Source organism: Nicotiana tabacum, chromosome 15 (assembly GCF_000715075.1).
Source record: "Nicotiana tabacum cultivar K326 chromosome 15, ASM71507v2, whole genome shotgun sequence".
Lineage (NCBI taxonomy): Eukaryota > Viridiplantae > Streptophyta > Magnoliopsida > Solanales > Solanaceae > Nicotiana > Nicotiana tabacum.
This window is the reverse complement of record NC_134094.1, coordinates 119,373,414-119,399,198: the sequence shown is the minus strand read 5'-3', so window position 1 is coordinate 119,399,198 and position 25,785 is coordinate 119,373,414. Positions and strand designations below refer to the sequence as shown.

At 35.6% G+C, this 25,785-nt stretch overlaps 3 protein-coding genes and 1 non-coding gene across 5 annotated transcripts; 2 read left to right on the top strand and 2 right to left on the bottom strand.

Annotated features, from left to right (window-relative positions):
- Window positions 1–56: 56 nt before the first annotated feature.
- On the top strand, window positions 57–2,319 carry LOC107821662 (aquaporin TIP2-1-like). Its single transcript, XM_016648096.2, has 3 exons — window positions 57–341; window positions 767–1,017; window positions 1,706–2,319. Exons 1-3 carry the CDS (start codon window positions 215–217, stop codon window positions 2,072–2,074), a joined length of 747 nt encoding a protein of 248 aa, XP_016503582.1. The 5' UTR covers window positions 57–214; the 3' UTR covers window positions 2,075–2,319.
- A 1,836-nt stretch (window positions 2,320–4,155) lies between these two features.
- Window positions 4,156–4,229, bottom strand: TRNAN-GUU (transfer RNA asparagine (anticodon GUU)). The gene has a single exon. It is a non-coding gene; the product is annotated as a tRNA-Asn (tRNA).
- A 1,153-nt stretch (window positions 4,230–5,382) lies between these two features.
- LOC107821661 (tRNAse Z TRZ4, mitochondrial) lies at window positions 5,383–11,485 on the top strand. Of its 2 annotated transcripts, XM_016648094.2 has the most exons (12): window positions 5,383–5,791; window positions 6,903–6,992; window positions 8,014–8,058; window positions 8,159–8,213; window positions 8,351–8,394; window positions 8,502–8,996; window positions 9,092–9,360; window positions 9,465–9,612; window positions 9,717–9,767; window positions 10,039–10,388; window positions 10,479–10,998; window positions 11,098–11,485. In XM_016648094.2, the coding sequence occupies exons 1-12, from the start codon at window positions 5,669–5,671 to the stop codon at window positions 11,410–11,412; spliced, it is 2,505 nt and encodes an 834-aa protein (XP_016503580.1). In that variant the 5' UTR covers window positions 5,383–5,668; the 3' UTR covers window positions 11,413–11,485. The 2 variants fall into 2 exon arrangements, with proteins under 2 accessions (XP_016503580.1, XP_016503581.1); XM_016648095.2 differs by lacking the exons at window positions 5,383–5,791; window positions 6,903–6,992; window positions 8,014–8,058 and having other exon boundaries at window positions 8,161–8,213; window positions 8,489–8,996.
- Window positions 11,486–12,210: 725 nt separating this feature from the next.
- Window positions 12,211–16,883, bottom strand: LOC107821659 (uncharacterized). Its single transcript, XM_016648093.2, has 4 exons — window positions 16,726–16,883; window positions 14,613–14,701; window positions 14,359–14,456; window positions 12,211–12,635 (listed from the first exon to the last, which is right to left on the bottom strand). Exons 1-4 carry the CDS (start codon window positions 16,733–16,735, stop codon window positions 12,533–12,535), a joined length of 300 nt encoding a protein of 99 aa, XP_016503579.1. The 5' UTR covers window positions 16,736–16,883; the 3' UTR covers window positions 12,211–12,532.
- Between the last annotated feature and the right edge of the window lie 8,902 nt (window positions 16,884–25,785).

The following is a 25,785-nucleotide window of genomic DNA, read 5'->3' as shown; positions in this document are numbered from 1 at the left end:
CATATACACTATTCCCCTTATCTTCTTTGTAAGGAGGAAGATACCCATACAGTGAAAAACACATTATGTGCATTAATTAACTTAACAATATAATATCTGTGTGTTACTATTATATATAACTGACAAAGAAAGGACTCTTCTTGTCATCAGAAAACATTGTCTCTGTTTCTATTTTCCTCTAATTCTTAGGATCAATTTAATTAGTTTTCTGAAAATGCCTGCCATAGCTTTTGGTCGTTTCGATGATTCATTTAGCTTAGGGTCTATTAAGGCCTACATTGCTGAATTCATCTCTACATTGCTCTTTGTCTTCGCTGGAGTTGGTTCAGCCATTGCTTACAGTTAATAACACTTCCTCTTTTTTCCTTATACTATATAATTACAACATGCACTCGAATAATTTTATTCTCATTTACGTACCATACTTATAAGTAACTAAATGAATTTGCTACTTACAGTTTCATAATGAAAAAGTTAACCGCAACTGACAGTAATGCATGAATTAATTTACGTACGTAGCTAGTAATCCATGCAAGTAAGTGGAACAACTCGTCTTAAGCAGATCTAGAGTACTGTGTTCAACAGGTTCAACTAAATCCACCACTTTCGGTTAAATCATCATTTATACAATTTAGTTTAAATATATACCGCCGATTACATATATTCTGAACTCGTTGGCTCTAAATTCTAAATTTACCTTTGTGTTCTATTTAGTTTCCGTTGGATTATATATGATTCTAAACTTACTATTGCATTGGATATGCAGACAAGTTGACAGCAGATGCTGCTCTTGATCCGTCGGGGCTTGTAGCGGTTGCAGTTTGCCATGGGTTCGCTCTGTTCGTGGCAGTTTCAGTCGGGGCTAACATCTCCGGTGGTCACGTCAACCCTGCCGTTACTTTCGGATTAGCTCTTGGTGGCCAAATTACTCTTCTTACTGGCCTCTTCTACTGGATTGCTCAACTTTTGGGCGCCACTGTTGCCTCTTACCTCCTCAAAGTTGTCACCGGAGGATTGGTAAGTCCCTATCTCTCAAACGAAAATTAAGTTATATACATTGTCTGGTATAATTTTTTTTATATTGTCGGTATAATTTAAGTTGTTACATGCTATGTCTTACTAATTAACCATGTATATAATTAGTGTAGACACTAACTTACAATTGGATTTTTATGTATTCTAATAATATAAATATTTTTTACATCATAAATACATTAAATTTTATCGAGCTTTCTTATGAAAGTGGAAGCATCCTTCCTAGACTTCTCAATCTACATAAAACAATTTAATTCCCATGGCTATACCTGGGAGCGGATTCAGGATTTAAAAGTTGGATTCAACCAAAATTTGTTTTGTATATAAGATGTCCATTACGTAATATATCACTATTTTTTAAAGACATATATATGTATGTATAAAAAATTTGTCAAACTTTATAGGTGTTGGTGACCCGTCTCGGTCTAACATAGGTCCGCCTCTGGCTATACCAAAGGCGAATCTAGGATTAAAGCCGGTACTTTCAGAATGAGCATGATCTTATTATATTTTTATACATTTTATTTTATATTCTTGCATATGTTTATATAGTTCCAGCTGAAAATAGTAAATCTATATATAGAACTGATTCTAGATCTGCCTCTAACTATAATTCAGTTTTTAGCCATATTTTGACATCTAACTTATTTTCTTTTGTTTTTTTCCTTAGGCTGTTCCAATCCACAGTGTAGCAGCTGGAGTAGGAGCTGTTGAAGGAGTAGTGATGGAAATTATCATCACATTTGCATTGGTTTACACAGTGTACGCCACAGCAGCTGACCCAAAGAAGGGTTCATTGGGCACCATTGCACCCATTGCCATTGGTTTCATTGTTGGTGCCAACATCTTGGCTGCTGGCCCGTTCTCTGGTGGTTCAATGAACCCAGCTCGGTCCTTTGGACCTGCAGTGGCTAGTGGTAACTTCGCCGGTCACTGGATTTACTGGGTTGGACCCCTTGTTGGTGGTGGTTTGGCTGGTCTTATTTACAGTAATGTGTTCATGAACCATGACCATGCCCCTCTATCCACCGATTTTTAAGTTTTAATTAATTTCTATGTTGTTAGAATTTGATTATTGTGTTTGAAAATGTATTTTGCATTATTTTCTTTGTAATAAAAGGAAGAAAAAAGCAATATTTTGCTCTTTCTTTCTTTTGTAGTAGTACCTTTTGTTTTTTGTTTTTTGTTTTTTGTCTCTTTGTAGCTTTTGGTTTGCAGCTGTACACATTTGGTGACATGTTGTTGTCGAATTGATTTTATGGATTTGGTGAGATCGAAGGGCCATCATATTCATTGATGTTGTTGTGCTTTTATCTTTTTGAAATTTCATTGTTCCCCTTTCGCTCTCGTTGGTGGTGGATATTGTGGTTTTCCTTCCTGCCGAATATATATTTGATTTTAAATTGAAAATTAAAAATAATTTTTGGACATATATTTTATTTGAAAAAATTTAAAAGTTTTGTGAGTGCAATAGTAAATTTTATCCAAAAACTGTCATAAACCAGATTTTTGAAAATTTGAAAAAAAAAAAATTATTTTTAAAAATGATCATATTCCATGAACAAATAATATTTCAAAAAAAAACTGAAAAAAAATTGCCAAAATCTATATCAAAACGGGAGTTTTATCTCTCGTCTCAAAAAGATAAAGTAAATTATCACCACCTCCTCGTTGATTTGGCAATGAAAAGCTAAATGAATGATTAAATTAAGCCGACAAAAAAATAAAAATGCTCACATTTAAAAAGACAGTGCAATCTCATCATGGTTTTTGGATGTAAGACTAGCTACTACTATCATTTTTATCACTAATTACCTTTCACGTGCATCTACTGTTTAATTCGTTAGAGATTAAAATGTCAGTCCAAGTACTAATTACAATTTATATTAGATCAGCAAGTGTAAGTCCAATTAATTTCACCAAAGGCTCCTTTTTCTTCCTTCCATTCCTTTTTAAACTAGCCAAACACTGCCAATAAAGAAAATGGAAAAAAGGAAAAAATAAATAAAAACTGTTGACTTATGGATTAATGATTGATTATCTTGCCAAGAATGCCTTGTCCTAAAGAATATCTCTGTTGTCCCTCATCTTGATGAAAGATGTAGTTTATGGTGCCACGTGTTATTGACGAGTTAAAAATATTTTGTTATTGTTTTGCATCACTTTAATAGGTGTACCTGAGATGTACAACTATTAGTTCCCGCTAATTTGTTCTATTCGAATAGTGGGTTGATCTAGTGGTGAACACCCTTCACTTTCATTTAAAAAGTTGTAAGTTTGAGTCACCCCAAGAGCAAGATGGGGAGTTCTTGGAGGGAGGGAACCGAGGGTCTATCGGAAACAGGCTCGCTACCTCAGGGTAGGGGTAAGATCTGCGTACACATTATCCTTCTCAGACCCCACTAGTAAAATTATACAGGGTTACTGTTATTGTTGTTGTAATTTGTTCTAGACATCGTGTAAAAACACTTTGAACTACTATTTTAAAAACAAAATACTAGAAAGAGCTTTTTAAGATCATAGTCCATTCTGCCAAGTCTTTTATGTCCCAAAAAAACTTATAAATAGTTGTGCATGCAGCTTTGCCAAACCGGCTGAAATATAAATAATTTAATAAGATAAGTAGAATAAAGCTGACGCGAATTTTTTTTTTCAATCCGATAGAACTTGTGAACAGTTATGCCAAAGTTATGCATACCAGTCGTAACTTGTGAACTAGGCAAGTTTTATTCATCCAAATTTATAATTTGCCTTTAACATAACTTGTGACTAAGTTGTACCAAAGTTCATGTCAGCCATAACTTGTGAACAAAGAAGGTTTTACCTATTTGAATCCAATAAATTTTTTGAACAATTTGTACCAAAGTATGTAACACCAAGCAAGTTGTGAAATTGTAATTTTTTTGCCATACATAAGTCATAACTTGTGAAAAAGTTATGACCCACCAAATTGTTGCAAAAATATCTTAAACGGAAATAAAATTGTTGGGATACCATTAGTTCAATGTTTGGGCCGCTTAAGCCTGTATAAGGTAGTGGCACCCTGAGGAGGAAGCATCTAAGGGAAATGATGTTTGGGCCATGAAAGTTATGTAAACTACAAAAAAAAAAAAAAAAAGCCGCTAGAAGGAGGGGTTGAACCTCCGACCTTGTGGTTAACAGCCACACGCTCTAACCAACTGAGCTATTCCAGCTTCTTGTGAATGCCCGTCAGACGTATTTTATTTAAATGTTGCACGTCTTTTCTTCAACTTTAATACTTCTTGTTTTTAGTAAAACTTATATTTAGAATTAAAATGCTAAGAGAAATTGTATAAGTAGAAGAATACTCTAGTTGACAAACTCAATTAGGTAAAAAGAGTTAATTCAATTACCGTTAATAGTTTCTATATCAGTTACCTCGGTTGAAAAAGTTTTTCAAAAATAAATCAATAAAGCTCGACATGATAATAGAAGAGATATTAAAGTTAGACATTGGCAATAATTAAAACTAATTATAACTTCTTTAGATTTCGATAAATTATAAGAGTAAAAAAAAAATAAATTAAAACCTCACTTTTTATTTTTCGACTTAGGCCCATATTATGTCGAGTAGCCCCTGGGCTAAATCAACAAAAATAGGTATGACATTTGTCAATACATCAACTTAATCAAAATGGCTATTGTCGGGGGCGACTCAAGCACATACAAGGCCTAAAGTCAAAGTTTAATATGAGGCCTAAATTTCTAAAAGAAAGTTATAAGATATGTTTTTATTTGAAGTCGATTTTATCTAATAATGCTTGCTCGGTTGATAATACCTCCAACTTATTTAATCTTTCTTGAGATATTATTGATCTTGGATAAGATTTTACAAAGCAATAGAAGTATAGAACTATTGGAAGTTTAAAAGTATTGCTGAATACTTGAACTAGTGAAATCTTGAAGAAAGAAGGTGGGTAATGAACTATTGGAGAAAGAAGTGAGTAAGAATATCAAAAAGAAACATAAAAAAATATTTAGGGCTTTCTAAAATATGAAGAGATTGGAAGAAAAGAAAGATTGACTTGGACAAATTAAGAAAGATGGAACAATTTTTGTAATGAAAAGTAAAAAATAGAAAACTAAAAGGTATGAAAACTATTCATCTACACATTTTTAAGTAAGTAAAATAATTATTTTATTTATATATCTAGAAAGTTTCTTTCCTTTATATTAAAAACTTTAGTTTTGTATTTAAAATATTAAATATTATTTTTAAAAATACCTATGAACCTATTATTTTTAAAATATGGGCCCATAAATTTGGGGGCCCAAGGCACAAGCCTTGGCCCATATAAAGTTGGAGCCGGCCCTGGCTTTGTAATCGCACCTCTAGTACTAGTTTCACTGTATGTGACATTATTACTCTTTTGAAAGTCAAATAAAATTTTATACCATATATTTTTAAATATTTTAAGTTATTAACTATTACTATCACTTATAATATTTTTTATATAGATTTATTTCAAAAAGTTTGAAAATTTTCACATAGTAGTTCATTATAAAAAGTGAAGGTAAGTATTTTTGTTTTTAATCTAAAAAGTAAAACTTACTTTTTGAGTTCTGCAGTTGCATAGCAGTTCCCAAAACATAGGGAGGTCGCCACTTGCCAATGGGGAAGAAGAAGAACAAAAGAAGGGCCGAGGGTAAAGATAATAACGATAGGCCGAAGAAGAACCCTAAACCCAAAGACCAAAACAAGTCCAGTGGTGGTAATGGAAAGGCATACGTACAGGTACTGAAGGGCTTCAGAATATGATGCTCAAAATCATCTAGTTTTTGCTTTCAATCTTAACGTTGTTTTGTAATTTAAAAAGCTCACCTTTTTTTCTTCTTTTGCCTCCTATTATCCCTCTTTTACTATATTAAACTAATTGGGTGTTACTCAAAATAGTTCTCCATTACAATTTGTATGAAATTGGTATTTTGAAGTTCTTTTTCTAATAAAGTTTTCTGCGTTCTAATTCTATTAGAGTATTAGAGTTGTAGGTTAGGAGTTAGTTGAGTTACTTCGTAACATTGTGGGACTAGCGAATAGGGGTTTTGTCTGACATAGCTACTAGGTAGTGACAATGTTGTGTCTTACTATTTCGCTTTTTAGTGTAGGTCCTATTTACCATGGTGTTCTTATTTTTACTATGATTGCTGTGGTGATACTAATATTGTCTCCTTGTTGTTGTTGTTGTTGTTGCGTTCTGTTAGTTTTGTGTTTTAACATTATTATTATGTCTTGTATTCCTTATTTGTGTCAAAAGATTCAGTGATTCATAAGAGCATAAACCCTGGCAATCAAAATATAGTACTCCCTTTCGTCCCAATTTATTTGGAGCGTTCGAATTTCGAGAGTCAAACGAGTTTTTCTTTGATGGTTATTTTTTCGTATGCCTTTTAGATATCTTTAGTTGTTAATTATTGTGACTTACACTACTTTTTGCGTAGTTTTCAAATATATAAAATTTGTTTTAAGAAACTTAAAGATTCTATGTCCGAATTCACGGTCAAAATTAAGAAGTTTGACTCTCGAAGCTCGAGCCCCGCCACATAAATTGGGACAGAGGGAGTACTGACAATTATACGCAAGTGGTATTTTGGTGAACTTTTTTTTTTGCCCTGAGAAAAGGCAAAGCACAAAGGTTTCTCCTTTCTATTAATTTTGCATGATAGCATTCTATGATTCTGTCAGAATATTCACGGAGAGAATTAACCTATCACTTTGCACAGTAAAGGCATATGTGCTTATAAAAGCATACGTGTACATTAATCTAATCGAATTTGTCATTTGACTCCCTTGCTTTTTCACACCTCAGAAAAAATTAGCTTATTTTGATTCTTTGAATTTCTCACAGATCCTGGGAAATGGCATGGATACTCAAGATACATCACCCTCTGTCCTCCTCTTTTTTGACAACCGGAGATTTTTATTTAATGTTGGAGAAGTAAGTATTTTTCAAGTTTCCAGATGTAAATCTATGTTGCGCGGACTCTCCAAAATAGTTGTCGCATCTGTGTCGGATCCTCCAAAAATACACTATTTTTGAAGGATCCGACACGCACCCATCGATATTTTTGGAGAGTCCGAACAACATAGATGTAAATAACTCTTAGCGGGTCATTTAGTTCGCGGACTAGTTATGCAACAGTAATATGTGTGTGGACTATTATATTGTGAATTGTTATGCGATGAATAATAATGAGGGAATTAGTAGTCAAAGATTGAGCTAACCAAGTAAGCTTAATCCTGTTATTGCTAAAAACATAATCTTATTCCACATTCTATCTTGTATAAAATAATTCATAAATTTCCATATAAGTTGCATCTGTATTAGTTATGCAGAATTTTATTACGGTAACCTACTGGTTGTATTACTAATGCGGAATTTTTTATCGGACACCAAACATTGTAGTATTAATTATGCAGTGCTTAACTATGATTAGTTTTTCTTATACAACAAAACAGGCGAGCCCCAAGTGTCTAATTGTTCCTGCTGATACTAAAAGGATAGCTTAGTTCTATTGTGATTCCATTTTGTTAGTTTGGCAATACATCTCATGTCTATTTAATTGAGTGTTAGGGTCATTGTCTTGATTGGGTTTGTGAAATATATAGACTAACATGCCCTAAAAAAGGAGATACCTTGTTTGCATTTTAGGTATAGTATATACCACTGTTCCTTTTCAAGTCATTATCCGTGATCTTACCTATTGTCGATTTTCCAGAATAAACGTTTAGTAGATGAGTGAGGACGCATGATGATCCAATAATGTCTTTACCATTGTTCTAGTAGGTTTCCTCTTCATAGAAATGTTCTACAGACTACTTTCCACCTTTGTCCTTCTTGCTCTTTGTTGGTTCTTGTTTCCTTTGTTAAAAAGGGATTTATGAAGATAAATTGGAAAAACAAAAAATGTATATTTGAACTTATTTCTCAGCATGTTTTTATGTTCTTCTGCTCCCAGGGATTGCAACGCTTCTTAACAGAGAATAAACTTACATTGTCAAAGGTATTCAGATACAGAATCTAACTGTTCTAAACCTAGTCTATAGTGTATGTTACTGTGTTCTTGATCTAGGGGAATATACATAAAAGTCTTTTTTTTTCAGATTGATGACATACTTTTATCACGTGTCTGCTCAGAAACCGCTGGTGGACTCCCAGGTTGGTTATTATTGAGCACAATATGAACATTGTTAACTTTTTGAGAGCCTGGATTGAATTAAGCCTCGAGAAGATTCTGCCTTATTTATTGCAGTTGATTAAGAACCACCAAAGAAATTCAATCGTTTTACTTGCAGGTCTCTTATTGACTTTGGCTGGGATGGGAAAAGAACGGATGTCTGTGAGTGTCACATTAGCTTATTTTGCTTGCTATATATTCATCACAAAATTTCTTGAACTATAAATGGTGCTTGAAATCTTGATACAAATTGCAGCATCTGTTTGCAGGTCAATGTATGGGGTCCTCCTGATCTCGATCAGTTGGTTGAAGCAATGAAATCGTTCGTCCCTAATGCTGCCATGGTTCATACGCATAGTGTTCTCTCAACGCATGGATCAAATGAAGTTGCTAGTGCTGATTCAATGAAGTTTGATCATCTTTATGTTCCCATTGTTGATGAAGTTGTCAAAATATGTGCTATTCCCTTGCGACCACGTTGCTCGAAAGTGTGTGACCCAATGAAGGAAGGATCCTCCAAGCTAAATGCTCCACTAGTTGACGACTACCATTTTGCAGAAGACCTTCAAGCTCAAATGAAGAATTCCACAGCTGAAGATGCATTAGATCCAGGTGATATTTCGGTGGTTTATATTTGTGAGTTTCCGGAGATTAAAGGGAAGCTCGATCGAGATAAGGCTGCTGAGCTTGGGTTGGAAAGTGGGCCAAAATATGGTGAATTGAAACGTGGGAATCCAGTGAAGTCAGATCACCTAGATAGAACAGTGAGTTAGAAGAATTCTTTTCAAACTTTACCAAGGAATTTATAGTCTATCTCATGAAGTTCTCAATTCTTTGCTTGCATGGTTATGCTGTGCAGATTCACCCTTGTGATGTTATGGAGCCTTCCTTTCCCGGTCCTATTGTGCTCCTCGTTGACTGCCCAACACTCTCTCATTTGCAAGAGCTGTCATCTTTGCAGTCTCTTACTCTGTATTACTCAAATACATCCGAACAACCTGTTGAAATGTGCAAAAAAGTAAATTGTTTAATACACCTTAGCCCTGCATCTGTAACAAATACAACTGCATATGAGCAATGGATGACCAGATTTGGTGAAGCCCAGCACATAATGGCAGGACACGAGCCGTAAGTAACCTTTTTCTTTTCAAATGCACATCTAGCTTTGTCCAATAAATTTATGTTTTCCTGTTTATGTAGTCACATGTTGATTATTCGTTAGGCATCTGCAGGAAGAATATTGAGATTCCAATTCTGAAGTCCAGTTCAAGAATTGCTGCAAAACTTAACTACCTGTGCCCTCAATTCTTTCCTGCTCCTGGTTTTTTGACCCTTAAGCAGTTGAAGAGCTTACCATCAGTCTCAAGGTTCCCGAGGGAGGTATACCTTATTAAAATTCTGTTTGAATGAACAATAAATTAACTGTGGATAATGACTTGATCTCGGGTGTAATAGAGCAGTTACTTTAATTTTGTTCTTTTCAGTTGTCTCTTCCAACCTCATGTCGATTCATTTATGCGGAGAACCTCCTCAAGGTGAGAGAATCGATATAGTTTGGTTAAAATAGCTCTGGCCCGAAATTAGTACCTGGAATTATTGATGCTCTATATAAATAAAAAAATTCCTTACCTATCCAAAAAAAAAAAAATTGATTAAGAAAGTACATACCAAGTTTTAAGTCATTTGCTTAGGAATGTACATATATAGATATGTTTTCTATAAAATCCATCGCAATCTATCTTATGCAAGTTATTTTCACTTTAATGCTTGGTTTATTTTGAAAATGAACTTTGTTTTCTGGAACAGTTTAATCTTCTTCCATATAAAGACCTTGGATTAGACAATTCTGGTGTTGCTGATACTTTTTCTCGGACAGAAATCATAGATGAACTAACTTCGGAAATTCCAGAAATTGTAAGTGCTTCTGAACATATTATCCAACTGTGGCATGGGAACAATGGAACAAATGGAGGCACTCCATTACCTAGCTGTTTGGAAGGTATAACAAGAGAGGATATGGAGATTGTTCTTCTTGGAACTGGTTCATCGCAGCCTTCAAAATACCGAAATGTTAGTTCTATATTTATTAATCTTTTCTCAAAGGGAGGTATTCTGTTAGATTGTGGTGAAGGAACACTGGGACAGCTAAAAAGAAGGTAACGTGGAGTTCGTTAATATACACTTATCATAACCCTATGGTTTTAGCCTAAGCTTAATGTGGGATATAATGTGCTCTTTTCAAACAGATTTGGTGTTGAAGGTGCTGATGAAGCTGTGAAGGGTTTAAGGTGTATTTGGATTTCTCATATTCACGCGGATCATCATGCGGGTCTTGCAAGAATTCTTACTCTGAGACGTGATTTACTCAATGAAACTCCCCATGAACCTTTAATTGTTGTAGGTCCTCAGCAACTTGAGATATTTCTTGATAGGTACCAAATGCTCGAGGATCTAGATATGCAGTTCCTCGATAGTAGGGATACTACAAAATCTTCATGGGAGGCTTTTGAGTTGAACGAAGACAATGATGCTAATGGGAGTGCGAGCAGACTAAAGAACACGCTCAGAGAATCAGGACTGATATCATTGAATAGTGTTCCCGTTATTCATTGTCCGCAAGCTTATGGAATCGTCCTGAAGGCTGCTGATAAGACTAATGTTATTGGGAAGATGATACCAGGTTGGAAGATTGTTTACTCTGGTGACACTAGGCCTTGTCCGGAACTGGTTGAAGCCTCTCGTGGAGCAACAGTTTTCATACATGAGGCATGTAACTAAATGATGTTGAAATATTTTCTGTCGATAACAATTCTTCTATCCCAAAATTAATTTACAGTTTTGATTATTCTGGGCCATTTGCTGCAGGCTACGTTTGAAGATGGTATGGTGGAAGAAGCTATAGCGAAAAATCACAGCACAATGGGGGAAGCTGTTGATGCAGGGGACGCTGCTGGAGCATATCGCGTCATCCTCACTCACTTCAGCCAAAGATACCCTAAAATTCCAGTATTTGATGAATCATACATGAATAAAGCGTGCGTAGCTTTTGATCTGATGAGCGTTAACTTAGCTGACCTGCCCATGCTTCCAAGAGTTCTTCCATATCTTAAACTCCTGTTTCGTGATGAAATAGTTGTTCATGAATCTGATGATGTCAATTCTGCTATAGCGGAGGTTTAGATAGCACTATTTATGGCAACCATTTTTTAACCATTTATATATATATACAGGAGCGCCTTCATAGACTTTTCAATTTTTTCCAGTGCAAGTTGCCTTTTTCTTTTCCAGTATAAGTTACTTGACTTCCTTTGTTGTGGTAGTGAAGTTTTGATTATTTATGAAGTTGTTGAAATTTGTCCTTCAATACTGTTGATTTTAATGGAGAAGTTAAGAGTCAATCACAAAGTAATAAATCAATAAATTAGGTGAGTGGAGCAAAAAATTTATAGAAATTGAGCTCATGACCGCAAATTTTCTCCCTTAAATACTTAGTTCTTGTTTGATGAAACTTAACCTTCTTACTGGAAATGGTCTTTTAAAGAGAATGGTACTGTGACTTTCACGAGCTCAATTCACAATAAATTACAGACATTAAAAATGCCAACAGGTTAATTACAGTCAATTGATTTCTCGCACTTCTTAGCTCCCAATACTCTTTCAGGACTATATTGTAGAGTTGAACTTTTGGTAGCGGAATAAGTGATTTTATTCAACCTTGTAATTAATTAGTCCATGACCAATACCCCTTTGATCTAACTAGTGTCTAACTGAAACATACTTAAGTTAAATATCGATGATCAAAATGAAAATTGTGCACAAGTAAATTCACTTAATAAAGTTCAAAGTTGCTCTCTCGAAAGCTTGGCAGGAATCTGTTACAAACTTGCAGCTGCTTGCACTGGTGGTGTTGGAATTTCCTAATATTCCAGGTTGATCAAGAGAAGGAAAGAATGCAAGGCATTGCAGATGTAAAAGAGATTAGGAAGAAACATAATGATCATTAGCCTGAATGTGCATACATTTCCTCGTTTTATCGTTTTCCTTCTCCTTCTCTATTGCTATACATTTTTGCCTTCAGGTACACATAATCACAAGAAGAAAAGGAAAAAGGAGGTAACAAAATGAAGTATGTGAGATAATGAGCAATGATTTGGGGTAGAAAAGAATACACATGGAAAAAGATGATCTCCTGTATGCAACTGTGAAAGTTGTCAAAGTGACAATAGTAAAGCTTCTACCCAGGCTTCTGAAAAAATCCCAGAAAATACTTAACAAGTTTAAGGATTATTTTCTTCATTCTTCATTTTTCTATTGTTCCATTGGTCATTTCATCTGAAGAATCTTCTGCATCATAGTTCTTGCCAAAGCCAAGTTCTGACATGTCTTGCTTTGCCATCAGGTTCCTGCAAAATGCTCATAAAATAAACATTCTCTTACTGCCTAAATTCCTATGATAATAAAATGATAATAGCTCTAAACGTAGAGGAAAAGATAAACTTCTTTTTCCCACAAGAGGAACTAATACTTATAAGGAAATAACAAAGACACATTTGATGAAACAATTTCACCAGAAAGGCATTACTGTGCATTTACTTAACTATGAATGCCAATATATTGTAGGAACTGAAGTTCTATTTAGACAGGTGTATGAATTTCCCTTTAAAGAAAAGATTCGAAGCTCTGCTGAGATAAAAGGTCCCGAAGAAACATAGTATACAGGAAAAAGGAAAAAATGAGAAAGAACGAAAGTTTCTTCTCCTAACTTCATAAATGCAGGAAATAAGTTTGCTCTTATGTGATCTCTTTTCACTCTGCTCGGGAAAGTATCCTATTACTCTAGCATACATTGTTTGAGTCCACAAAGAGGTGAAATTAAGTGAGAGAGAATTGAAGCGGTTTGAAGATACGGGAAGCTTTTGTTCCTGTTCCTAATCCTAGATAGTTTCATAGGTTCAGTATATAACTAATTGATCTAGATCAAAAGAATTATCCTTTTTGTTTCTGTATTTCCACTAGTCAAAGAAGAGAAAGTTAAATCCTTTGCTTCTAGTATTTTTTCACAAGGTAGTGTATATTGTAGTGTGCCAACAAAATGCTGGAAGAGAAATACAAGCAAAAGCTGCAAAACATTACAAAGAATGTAATGCAAAAGGAAAATCAAGCATGGCTTCAGGCTCTAACACATTTGCCATTGCCATGTTGCACCAAAAACTAAGCAAGAATATACAATTCTGTTTGATCTTAAGTATACTGTAATTCTTGACTTCAAAAGTTCTAGCATTCCTTTCCCTCAATATTCTGGATCGTCTTCAAAAACCCTTTGCTTCTACTTTCTGTGTTTCTTTCTAAATGCTAGGATGTTTTAGGCTTTTCTAGGAACAATTGGTGCTGGCATACATTACTTATCATCCAGAATATACCAAAAGTTGGCAAAAAGGATACTCATGCAAAAGGTAACTGGTCTGTTTACCCTCTCTCAAATATGCAGGGGATTACTTATAAGACATTAAATCAAGCAACAATATTGCATTTGTTCATCTACTTTGGTACAGATGCATTCCTGAGATATTTGATGGAACATGCAGCAGGGAAAACCAGAATAAATTATGAATTTGCACCAATAGGTAACATTTGATAGAAAGATGTGACCTGATTTCAAGTGATCTGTCATCACCCTCCACAAGGGGCATAATCCTTTCTTTTTTTTTTGGGATAAGGACAAGAGGCATAATGATACTAATCAATTGAAGAGATCAAATCAACATTGGTAATTGATCATACTCGACAACATTAGGTAACTTTTAATTCCAGTACCCACAGAAAAGGAAGGAAAAAAAAAGAGGAAACGAAGAAGCTTATAGGCATATTCTTTACAGTTTTGAACATATTGAAATGTAGAGAATGACATCAATTAAGATTTATGTCTAAAAGTAATAACAGACAAGCCTTGGCCAGACCTCTCATTCTAGGAAATTGTATGAACTCATGAACAAAGTAAGCCGCTTCACACTGCAGTGGCAAGAAGATGAGTACTTTGTTGACTATAGGAAGCTACACCTTAAATATAGTTCACATGCTATAAACTAAACAGTGAAAGCGTTGGCCAAATCATACCAATGGACTTACTTCTCCATACGGCACTCCAGGTACTTCTTAGAGAGGTGTCGACAGTTGTCAGATTTATGCCCAGAGGATTTAAGACAATTGAGGTACTCTTTCTTCTCCTAAAATAGACCAAAAGGAATAGTAAGTAAGAAGAAAGAATGAACCTTGCAAAGGATAAATATGCTCCATCAACAACCATCCGTTATCTTAAAAGAACGGGAGAAAAAGGAAACACCAAAACCAACAAACTATGAGATCTGTGAAAAGGATTATACCAGGTCACATAAATGCATATGGTCCAGCGGAAAAACTCCTTTTTCAGGCGGCACTGGTCTCAGTCCTCTATTTCCACCAAATGCTCCCCCTTCAAACAAACAAGCGTAGTATAACAAGAAATAGAAATAGGTAACCCAGAAAAAGAGAAGATAACTTAGAGAGAGGACGAAGATAAAGGACAAAAGCAAATTAACTGTTCGTTTTATCAAGGATAATTTAATTATCCATGATTCTGTAAATAGCATATGAGAGTAAAGCCATTCCAGTCTGTCACAAAGTACAAATATCCCCCAGTTACATAAAACAAACACTAAGCGCGGAAATAATTATCAATTGCATATCTATGGTTAAGATCATAAAAGTACAAATAAGAACATGCAATGCTGATACCCATGAACTCAAGCCATTAATTTTCATGTTCCAAGCTATATTCTAATGGCATGGGAGACAAGGGCTGACCTACATTAGAGGTAGGGGGTCACCGGAACCCGTTGGCCTCGGCAAAATCACTGTATGTATGTCTTGTGTATATAAGTATATACATCGAGGACCACTTAAACATATTACTGGTGCCCCCAAAAATCACAAAAGGCCGCATCGTAATGTTGGTTGAGTGTACCGCGGAAGCCCCCTACTCGCGCTTTGTTGTTTGGAATACAAACCCAACTCCTGCATTTTAGGTTTCCGTTTTACTGTACTGGTCTCAATGATTGTTTATACTTAGTAGTCAACTGGTTTATTAAATTTTATCTTTTTTAAATTCTTGAGGATGTTGAGATGGATGTGTGGGCATACAAGGAAGAACATGATTAGGAATGAAGTTATTAGGGGCAAGTTAGGAGTGGCATCTGTGGAGGACAAGTAGCGGGAATCTAGGTTGAGATGGTTCGGGCATGTGAAGAGGAGAGACATAGATGCACCGGTCGGGAGGTGTGAGGGGTTGTCCATGGAGGGTCTGCGGAAGGGAAGGGGAAGGCCTAAAAAGTATTGGGGAGAGGTTATTAGGCATGACATGTCATTGCTTGAGCTTACAGAGGATATGACCCATGATAGGAAGATGTGGAGGTCGAGGATTAGGGTTGTAGGTTGACAGTCACTAGTGTGTTCCTCCTAGGCCTACCACTAGTACTAAGACTATTTTTGTATTATCTTAGTCGTGGTTCTTTATTATTACATGTTGTGTTTGTTGTTGTTGTTGTTCACGCCCATCACCATAATGCATTGTTGTCACCTTTGTTTACTACTTGGTTGCTTTATCTTATCTCTACTGTTCCTTGAGTCGAGGGTCTATCGGAAACCCCTCTATCTTTATAAAGTAGGGGTAAGGTCTGCGTAGGCACTACCCTCCCCAGACCTTATTTATGGGATTACACTGGATTTGTTGTTTTGTTTTGTTTTTTAAAATTCAATCGTCGTTTAATACTTGTACATAATAATCAACTTAATTAATGCTATTCTTTTTCAAGTCCCTCCCTCAAAATCAAATGCTCCAAAACCTTGCCCCTCTCTCTGCAAATAGAAATTACGAACCCTTCTCCCTCCCTTCAACAATCACTTCGACAAAGTAGCATCATATTTTTAAAGAGTTGTAAGCTAAATTTTGTTGCTAGTAAGCGACATATTAAAAGATAGTGTGCCCCCGTCATTGAAATCCTCGGTTCGCCTCTGATGGGAGAGACACTAAAATTAACCTTTGTGGGTAAAAATTTGGTGATCTTCTAGTAGATGGTTGATCATTTGCCTAAACATTGTACCTTGATCAAATTGTTTCATGAGGTCAAAGTATGAGTTTTAAAGTACAAAGTAAAATCAAAAAGTTAAAATAACAGCTCCTGTGCAATCCCATATACAATTATTCCATTTCAAATCAAGTAAACACTGAATATGTATAATCAGCTTCCTCCAGACTAATCTATCAGTTAAATAAATCATCTGTATCTATTTTTAACCTTAAAAAGTTACATAGACAGAACCATAATCTAAATTATCTAAAGAAAAAAAAATTATGCTTCTTTAAGATTTATTTTAAGTTAAAGAATCTACTATTGTGACTTATATTTACAAAATTGAGAGCATAAACCGTAAAGAAATGACACAAAAAAGTAAATTTACCTGCACTCATTCCCGGAGACGTTGATTGTCGTAACCTTCCTTTTGCAGTTCCCAAGCTTCGTTTCGCCGGTAGTCTGATAGTGGACCGAACAAAGAAGATTTACCGACTGGACTTCAGTTGAAAAGCCCAATCCTTGAAAGATAAAAATGGGCTGGACTGAAAGGAGTTGGGTTAGAAGTTATAGACCCCTTTTTTCAAAAACAAAAAATATGCTTTTTGCAATGGTCTTTAATTTTTAGTCCAAGCTCGCCCGTGAGCAGAATTTAAGGTCAAAAGTTAAAAGTGTTAAGTAAGTGAGGGACAACACTTGTTAAAATTGAATTTCTACGTATGGAACAAGCGGGGACAAAAATTCAAGTTCATCCAATTAGAGGGCTATTTCATCTTTAGTTTCATATATATCAGTTTTAGACTCGGCTTTTAGATTTAGTTTCAGTTATCGGTTGTTGGCTCAGTTTTCAATTTTAGTTTCGATTTCATCTTTCAGTTATAAGTTTTAAATTCAGGTTTCAAAATCAGTCACAGCGTATTAGTATTTATTATGTGAATTGCATGCTCTACTTGTTATATTTTATTATATGTATATACACTCTCGACTAGTTTTGTTCTCCATTTATGGGGTTGTCAATTTGACTTTATGGATATATTTTAATGGTACTTATCAAGTTTGGATATGCCACGCCGTGTGACGTAAAAATAGTACGGGCTAGTCAGTTTTCCGATTGGTAATTCAAAAATAGTCAGCTTTTGCAAAGTCATTAAAAAATAGCCATTATTTTTGTTGCAACACAGATCGGTCCAGCAAAATATACTGGAGATTGGTTCACCTATATGAACTTCCAGCATATTATGCTGGAACTCCAACATGCGGAAAGTTCCAGCATAATACACTCGAGATTGGAGCATATGTGTATAAACTTCTAGCATATTATGCTGGACCAGTATATTATACAGGAACTCCAGTATATTATGCTGGAATATTTTCTGGATTTTGAACAGTATTTTCGATCAGATTTATCTTTACATGAAAAGTAGCTAAATTTCGATTACTTTTGAAACAGTGGCTATTTTTCAATTACCACTTGTAAATCTTGTTATTTTTGAATTTCTCCTAAAAAATAATAAATTGGGATGGGCCTAACTCTGATACCATAATAACAAAATAGAGTTTTGTCTAACTCAACTCCAAAAATTAGTTCATAAGATGAGAATTACGTGTTTTTTTTTTTTTTTTTTGTCAAACGTATTTTTTTCTCAAAATTAAGATATTTGCCAAGCTTGTTGAAGGAAAAAAAGTGCTTTTGAGTAGAAGCAGAAGCACTAGCAGCTTTTAAGAAGCAGAAAAAAGTAACTTATTCCGAGAAGCACTTTTTTGAAAATTACTTTTGAGAAAAATACGCTTAGAAGTACTTTTTAAAAGCTTGGTCAAACACTAATTGTTCCTCAAAAGTGTTTTTCAAATTAATTAGCCAAAAATAAATTATTTCTCCCAAAAAGTACTTTTTTGAAAAATATTTTTTTTAAAAGTACTTTTCAAAATAAGAAGATTTTAGAAGTTTGGCCAAACAAGCTATTAGTTACGGGACTCGTTGATTTATCTCCAATGGTAGCACTTCTTTTCATACACTTTTATTATTCCCGAAAAAATGCCCCAAAATTTTATGTATTCAAACATAAATTAGAGGCTCGTGACCTGATAATGCGTTTTAGCTACAAGCTATTATTGATTTCGTATTCAGCTTTCTAGCTACTATTATCTAAAGACCTTGTTATTAATTGAGTATGGCGTATGGTTCAGAGCTTTAGTTAGTTAGAACGGGGTTAACTTGACGAGCTAGTTCAGGTTGGATGCCACTCACGTCCCAACTCAGTTTGGGGCATGACAATCGATCTCTGCTCTAGTTAACTAAGATATATCAATCAGTGGTAATATTAGAGCACAAGTACTGGATTAATCTAAATGTAGTGTTTTCGACACATGTGCAATATAAATATATATGTAAAAGTTTTACCAAAATTTTAACAATTTAAATTAAAAATCATAGTTTCAGAAATATAATGAGTTTGATTGTAATAGCGTAAATAATGAATTCATCGAATTAAAATCTTGGATGAGCCTCGCATATCAATGTCAACACCTACAAACACGACATTACGAGTCAATTCCTTGGATGGTCATCCAAGTTATAGGAATATCCTATCAAAATCACTTTTATTTTATTAGGGATAAAAAGATCACACAACATTTGCCTTTTGACTCAAAAAAAAAAACATATATTTAATATATCATGTCATATTAAAATCCTATTTTTTAATAATAAAACGCATTTAATGCATGACCCAAGTACCCATAAAATCCACTCAACAAGAAATTAGGTGGTCTATCTTAAAAGTTCCTAACCTACTCATATTCCCACATATTCCTTCATGAAATCAGACGAGATAAAATATAAAATTCTAGGGATCTAAAGTAGAATTCAGATATGAACTTTTCAAAGAAATGCATTCCTCCCGTTCTTCGAGCAGTAATTTAAAAATTTATAGAGAGAATTATCCCCTCAACCGCTACATACCTTTGATGTCAACCAAAAGGACTGCCACGAGGTAAAATCCAAAGGTCTTTAAGTTTTTCTGTCTTTAAAGTGTAGAAGATAAAATAGTTTCGAATACCTAACGAGATATTAAAGTAATTTTCTTAAAAGTTAGGTTTTTTTTACTTATTTGTGTTTGAATCGAGTTTTTCTATTTGTGTCTATGGTTTGTGTGTTTTTCTGTATATTTACTTATATATGTCTCCGCAAACGAAATGCTTTGTTGTTTTAATTTTTATTCAAAGAAATTTCAGTACAAAACTTCATGGAAGAAAAGTTCTCTGGAATACTTTTTTTTGGAGTACTTTTTTAGATTTTTTTTGGCTCGCAAGACTACTTAAAATAAGATGCAATTTTTCTGAAAAAAATAAAAAAGAAAGCCGATGCATGTGATTTTCGTCTCTAATTACATACTTATATATATTTTATCAATATCATCTGTCTATTGTAAGTATCTTATTGGACCATTGGCCAAAAGTTAACATTAATATATTGATTAATATATTGACCACTTAACATGGACCATTGGCCAAAAGTTAAGAAACAATAGTCATAATCGTGTTAGATTTGCTTGTAGTTTGAAAACAAAGAGTTCTTCACATTAATATATTGATAGTAAACTCATTTTCTTGTTACGGGTTAGACGTGTACTTGGATCATGTATTAAATGAGCTTTATCATTTAAAAATAAGATTTTAATATGACATGGGATGTTAAATATGTATTTGTTTTTTTTTGAGTCTAAATGCAATTGTTGGGTAATTGTTTTGTCTTAAGTAAAACATAAGTGACTTTGGCACCATATTTCAATAACTTGTGACTACCCAAGAAATTGACTCCAACATTACATAGCGGCAATACACCTCTGTCCCTCATATTTTTTTATTCTAAATAGATCCAAAATGAGATTTTCTAAATGCAAAAACTTTAACTATTTTACAACAATTTTTGCTATTATACTGTGCAAAGTATCATTAACTTTTATAATACAAAAGTTATAAAGTTAGTTTAAATAAATTAGTTGTTTAAATAAATCTAACTCTTAGTTTAAAAAATGCAGCTCATCACTGGTATGTATAGTATTTGTTTAAAATTTTTATTTTATTTTAAAGCAAAAATTGTGTAGGGGTAAAATTGGGGGCAAAAGTTTTCCGCGGTTTCTCAATGAGAGAACGAAGGGGAAGCACGGCTCGATGTAATTATGATCGAGGCCAAGAACCCCTTGTATCGAGCCCAGGAAGAATGAACGATGTATCTGAGATCGGACACGGCAAAGCGACGTACCCCGAACCAAGTATGACTTCTGGACCTCGGGAGACGCGGTAAACAGTTATGCATGACAGATATGGGGGCATAATATTTGCCCTCAGCCAGATTTTACGGCACGAATCCAGTTCGGTTTTAATTATAGATCAACAATTACCGATTTTTTTTTTTTTTAATCTTTTTTAGACTTGTGCTGGGACTGAAATTCCCCTACTATATAAAGGGGAATTTTTTCTTTAGTTTGACACATTATAACCCGCATTTCAAAGTAATAAAAGTTTGCTTTTATCTTCTAAATATTGTTCAAGGCAGTACTCATTTGTTCTTCTCTTCACTCGCGACCGAGCTTGTACCGAGGGTCCAATCGAGGACGAGTTTCACTGTTCAATCTAAGATCAGGCTTGGACATTACATTGCGCTTGGTTTGATCGTCTATTTTGTCTTCAATTTATTTATCTATTATTCTTAAATATTCGTGTTGAATTAAACCACGTATCTTTTAAACCGCGTACAAATTTAATTGTTACTCATTTTTGGGGTAAACAGTTTGGCGTCCACTGTGGGGCTAAGGATAATAGTGGTGATTTGGTATGAATCTCCATAACACACCCTATTTTATGCTTGTTCTTTGAAATCTTAATTCCAGGTCAGCCTAAGAATGTCAACCGAGAGAGATGTTTCACCCGGTCCTATCTCCATGGCCGTTTATGAATTGAGAAATGGATATCATCGGTCCCCTGCTATGGGCGCCCGGTAAGTCCCAATATATACTACTCATGATTGATTATTTTTCAAAATAGGTCGAAGCTCAGGCGTTCGAGAAGGTCCGGGAGAAGGAAGTCATCGACTTCATCTGGGATCAATAATATATCGATTTGGGATTTCGATCGAGATCGTTTGTGACCACGAAAAACAATTCGTCGGCAACAAGGTAAATAAATTCTTCGAAGACCATAAGATCAATAAGATATTATCAACTCCTTACCACCCTCGTGGGAACAGACAAGCAAAATCGACGAACAAAACAATACTCCAAAATCTGAAAAAGAGATTGATCGATCCAAAGGGAAAGTGTAAGGGAATCTTGCCCAAAGTCTTGTGGGCATACCGTACGACTTCGAAGTCGAGTACCGGAGTGACCCAATTCTCTCTAGTCTATGGAGCGGAAGCCTTAATACCAGTCGAGGTAGAGAAACCGAGCCTCAGGTTCCAATACACTACTGAAGTGTCAAATGGAGAGGCCATGACCACGAGCCTGGAATTATTGGATGAAAGGCGGGAAGACGCCCTGCTCTGGTTGACCGCTCAGAAGCAGCGAGTAGGGAGGTACTACAACCGAAGAGCCAACCTTCGACATTTTTAAATCGGGGACTTGGTATTGAGAAAAGTAACGCTACACACTAGGAACCTGTCACAACTTAAAATCTTACCCGTCGTGATGACGCCTATCTTGATACTAGGCAAGCCAATAATCTCAATAAACCATATATCTTTTAAATTTGAAAACACAATAATTAAATTCAGCGGAAGAAATCTCACAAGTACAAATATAAACACTCCCAAAAATCGGTGTTACTGAGTACATGAGCATCTAATATGAATACAAGCCCGGAAAATACGGTCTATAATAGTCTGAGACCAAATACAGTAAACAAGGAGATAGGGAAGGAAAGACAAGGTCTGCGAAATACGGCAGCTACCTATGAATTTCCGAAAAATCAACTGTGCGAAAGAATCAACCCCCACTATGTCCGAAAACACCTGGATTTGCACACGAAGTGCATGGTGTAGTATGAGTACAACTAACTCAGTAAGTAACAATACTAAATAAAGAACTGAAAGTATTGACGAGCTTCACAGCTGAGTCCAATTACAGTAATTTCAAACATAATAAGGAAGGCATGCTTTCAAGTTCAACATTTAAGGCCAAAACAATAATTTTATGTTAAGTTCAACTGAAACATAAGATAATATCATCTCAGAAATTTTCAAAACAGTGATATATGACAGCTGAAGTGCAACAGTAATGAAATCAAATGCATCCTCTCAGGACAACAGTCACTTAGCCATTCCATTAACTCAACACTCAACACTCAGTAGGTACATGCGCTCACTAGGGGTGTGTACAGACTCCAGAGGGGCTCCTTCAGCCCAAGCGCTATAATCTGCACGGACAACTCACGTGATATAGTATCAATATCTGGATTCGCACAGACAACTCACGTGTTGCACGGACAACTCACGTGCTATAATATAATATCTGAATCTGACGGTCAACTCACGTGTTGCACGGTCAACTCACGTGCTATAATATAATATCTCACAATCACGCCCTCGGCCTCACTCAGTCATAAATCTCTCTAGTCTCTCGGGCTCTAAATAATCATGAAAAATTAGCCCAAACAATAATGATATGATGCATCAATAATGAACAATAGAGATTGAGATAAAATAAACAAGTAAACTGTGACTGAGTACAAAATAATAATTTAGCACATAATTCAACATGTACACGACCTCTGTGGGTCCTTACAGTACCAACACATAATCTAAACATGATTTGTGGTTCAATTTCTCTACTACATGGAAAATGTACAGATAACAACAAATTATTCAACTACAAAATTCCATGAAATTTGACCAAGTCACAATTCCTACGGTGCAAGCCCACACGTCCGTCACCTAGCATTTGCGTCACCTCAAAAACAATCATATAACACATAATTCGGAGTTTCATACCCTCAGGACCAAATTTAGAACTGTTACTTACCTCAAACCATGTAATTCTTTATTCCGCTATGCCTTTGCCTCGTGAATTGGCCTACAAACACCTCGAATCTACCCGCAAATAATTTGATTCAGTCAATAAAATTTATTGGGATTAATTGCATAAGAAAATACTAATTTTTCAGTAAAATTTGAAATTTAGCTAAAAAATCGCCCGTGGGGCCCACGTCTCGGAACTCGACAAAAGTTACAAAATCCGAAAGCCCATTCAACCATGAGTCTAATCATACCAATTTTACCAAAATCCGACCTCAACTCGACCTCCAAATCTTCAAATCTTATTTTCAAATCACCTGATTTACACCTCAAAAACATGTAATCTAGTCGGATTATTCGATGATAATTCAATATTATGGAGTAGAAATGATCACAAGTGACTTACCTAAATATTTTTCGTAATTTCTGGCTCAAAAATCGCCTCACCCGCTTTTGGAAATGTCAAAAATGACAAAATTTCTCGGACCCTTCTGTTTTGTACATTGCCCAGTGCTTTCGCACTTGCGGCCATATTTCCGCATCTACGGTCCCGCTTCTGCGGTGAAAATACCGCATCTGCGGAAGTCACTTAGCCCCGCTTCCTCCACTTCTGCGAGCCTTGGACCGCATCTGCGCCTTCGCATGTGCGGAAAATTCCATCGCACATGCGCCTGTCCTCCCGCTTCTGCGCAAGCGCTTCTGTGCCCACAAGTACGCATCTGCGGCCCTTGCCCAAATCTTCCTGGCCACTTTAGCGGCTCCCTCCCCAGTTCTGCAGGCTCACACCTGCGGTTCCCACTCCGCAGGTGCGATTACACCAGCAGCCGCAAAACTTCAACTACTTCTTCAACTTACTTCCAAGTCCGTTAACCACCCGAATTTAACCCGAGGCCCCCGGGACCTCAACCAAACATACCAACAAGTTTTATAACCCGATACGAACTTAGTCGGACCCTCAAATTACCTCAAACAACATCAAAACAGGAATTCCACACGGATTCAAGCCAACTGAACTTTGAAACTTTCAACTTTTACAAACGACGCCGGAACCTATCAAATCATGTCCGATTGACCTCAAATTTTGTACACAAGTCATAAATGACATAAAGGACCTATTCAAATTTCCAGAATTGGATTCCGACCCCGGTATCAAAATGTCAACCCCCCGATCAAACTTTCCAAAAATTCGACTTTCGCCATTTCAAGCCTAATTCCACTACGGACCTCCAAATTATTTTTCGGACACGCTTCTAAGTCCAAAATCATCATACGGAGCTATTGGAATCATCCGAATTCAAATCCGAGGTCATTTACACATAAGTCAATATCCTGTCAACTTTTTCAACATAAGTTTTTAATTATGAGACTAAGTGTCTCATTTTACTCTGAAATCCTTCCGAACCCGAACCAATTAACCCGGTAAGTTATAAAATAAATATAAAGCATAACTTGAGTAGTAAATGGGGGAACGAGATTATAATAGTCAAAACGATCGGCCGGGTCGTTACAGAACCTAAATGACGGGAAACTAGGTCCGAATTAGGAAGGACCATATAGAGTTGACGGAATAACCAGCAAAGGCTCGTATAAACTCGAGTCAGGAAACGGTATACAACTACCGAATAACTGAAATGTGGCACACTTAAAGTGGTACTACTGCTAAGGTATGAACTCAATTCTCTTTTTAATTTTGTTATATTACGGACCAACTTATGGAGGTATTCAGCCAATGGCAAATTTGATTATTAGGTGAAAGCACATGTTGTACTCTTTTTCACTTGAACCGTTTTTATCCCAAAGTGAGTTTTTCGGCAAGGTTTTTAACGAGGCAACAGTAAAACGTGCTACCTTAGTTTTGAAGACCGACCTTAAACAAGAATTATTGATCGTTTTCACCAAACCAACAGTATCCGAGCCCTCACAAGTTTGACCTCAAATACTGGGGGTCATTACCCCTAGGTTAAGATCTTCAGAAATGGCAAATTTTACATGTCAAAAGCCAAGGCTTGCTGGTTAGGATTCATTGTAAGGGTCAAACGGTCAAACAAATCGTACCCATGTAGCCTACTCTAGCCACGGCACAAGGCTTATGCGCCTCCGGTTATGTACTTTACATATAAAGCAATAAAAGAAATTTTTACTTCCTCCATACTTTATTACTACACATTTTGCTTCGTCGATGCTTCACAACGGATCCTAAATCCTGAAGCCCACGGGCTACCCCGACTCGGGGACTATCACCCGATAAAAAATCGGATGAATCGGATGGCTGACTTAAATTAGCTCGGAGACGTCCGAAGTCTGTACTCATAAAGTAAGGCCCCTTACATGTAATCAAAACCTATTAAAGGGTTAGCCTCTATAAAAATATCGTCGTATATGACTAAAACACTTAAGTATCTTAAAGACCTTAGATTTTATCGAAATGTTGAAGCCACG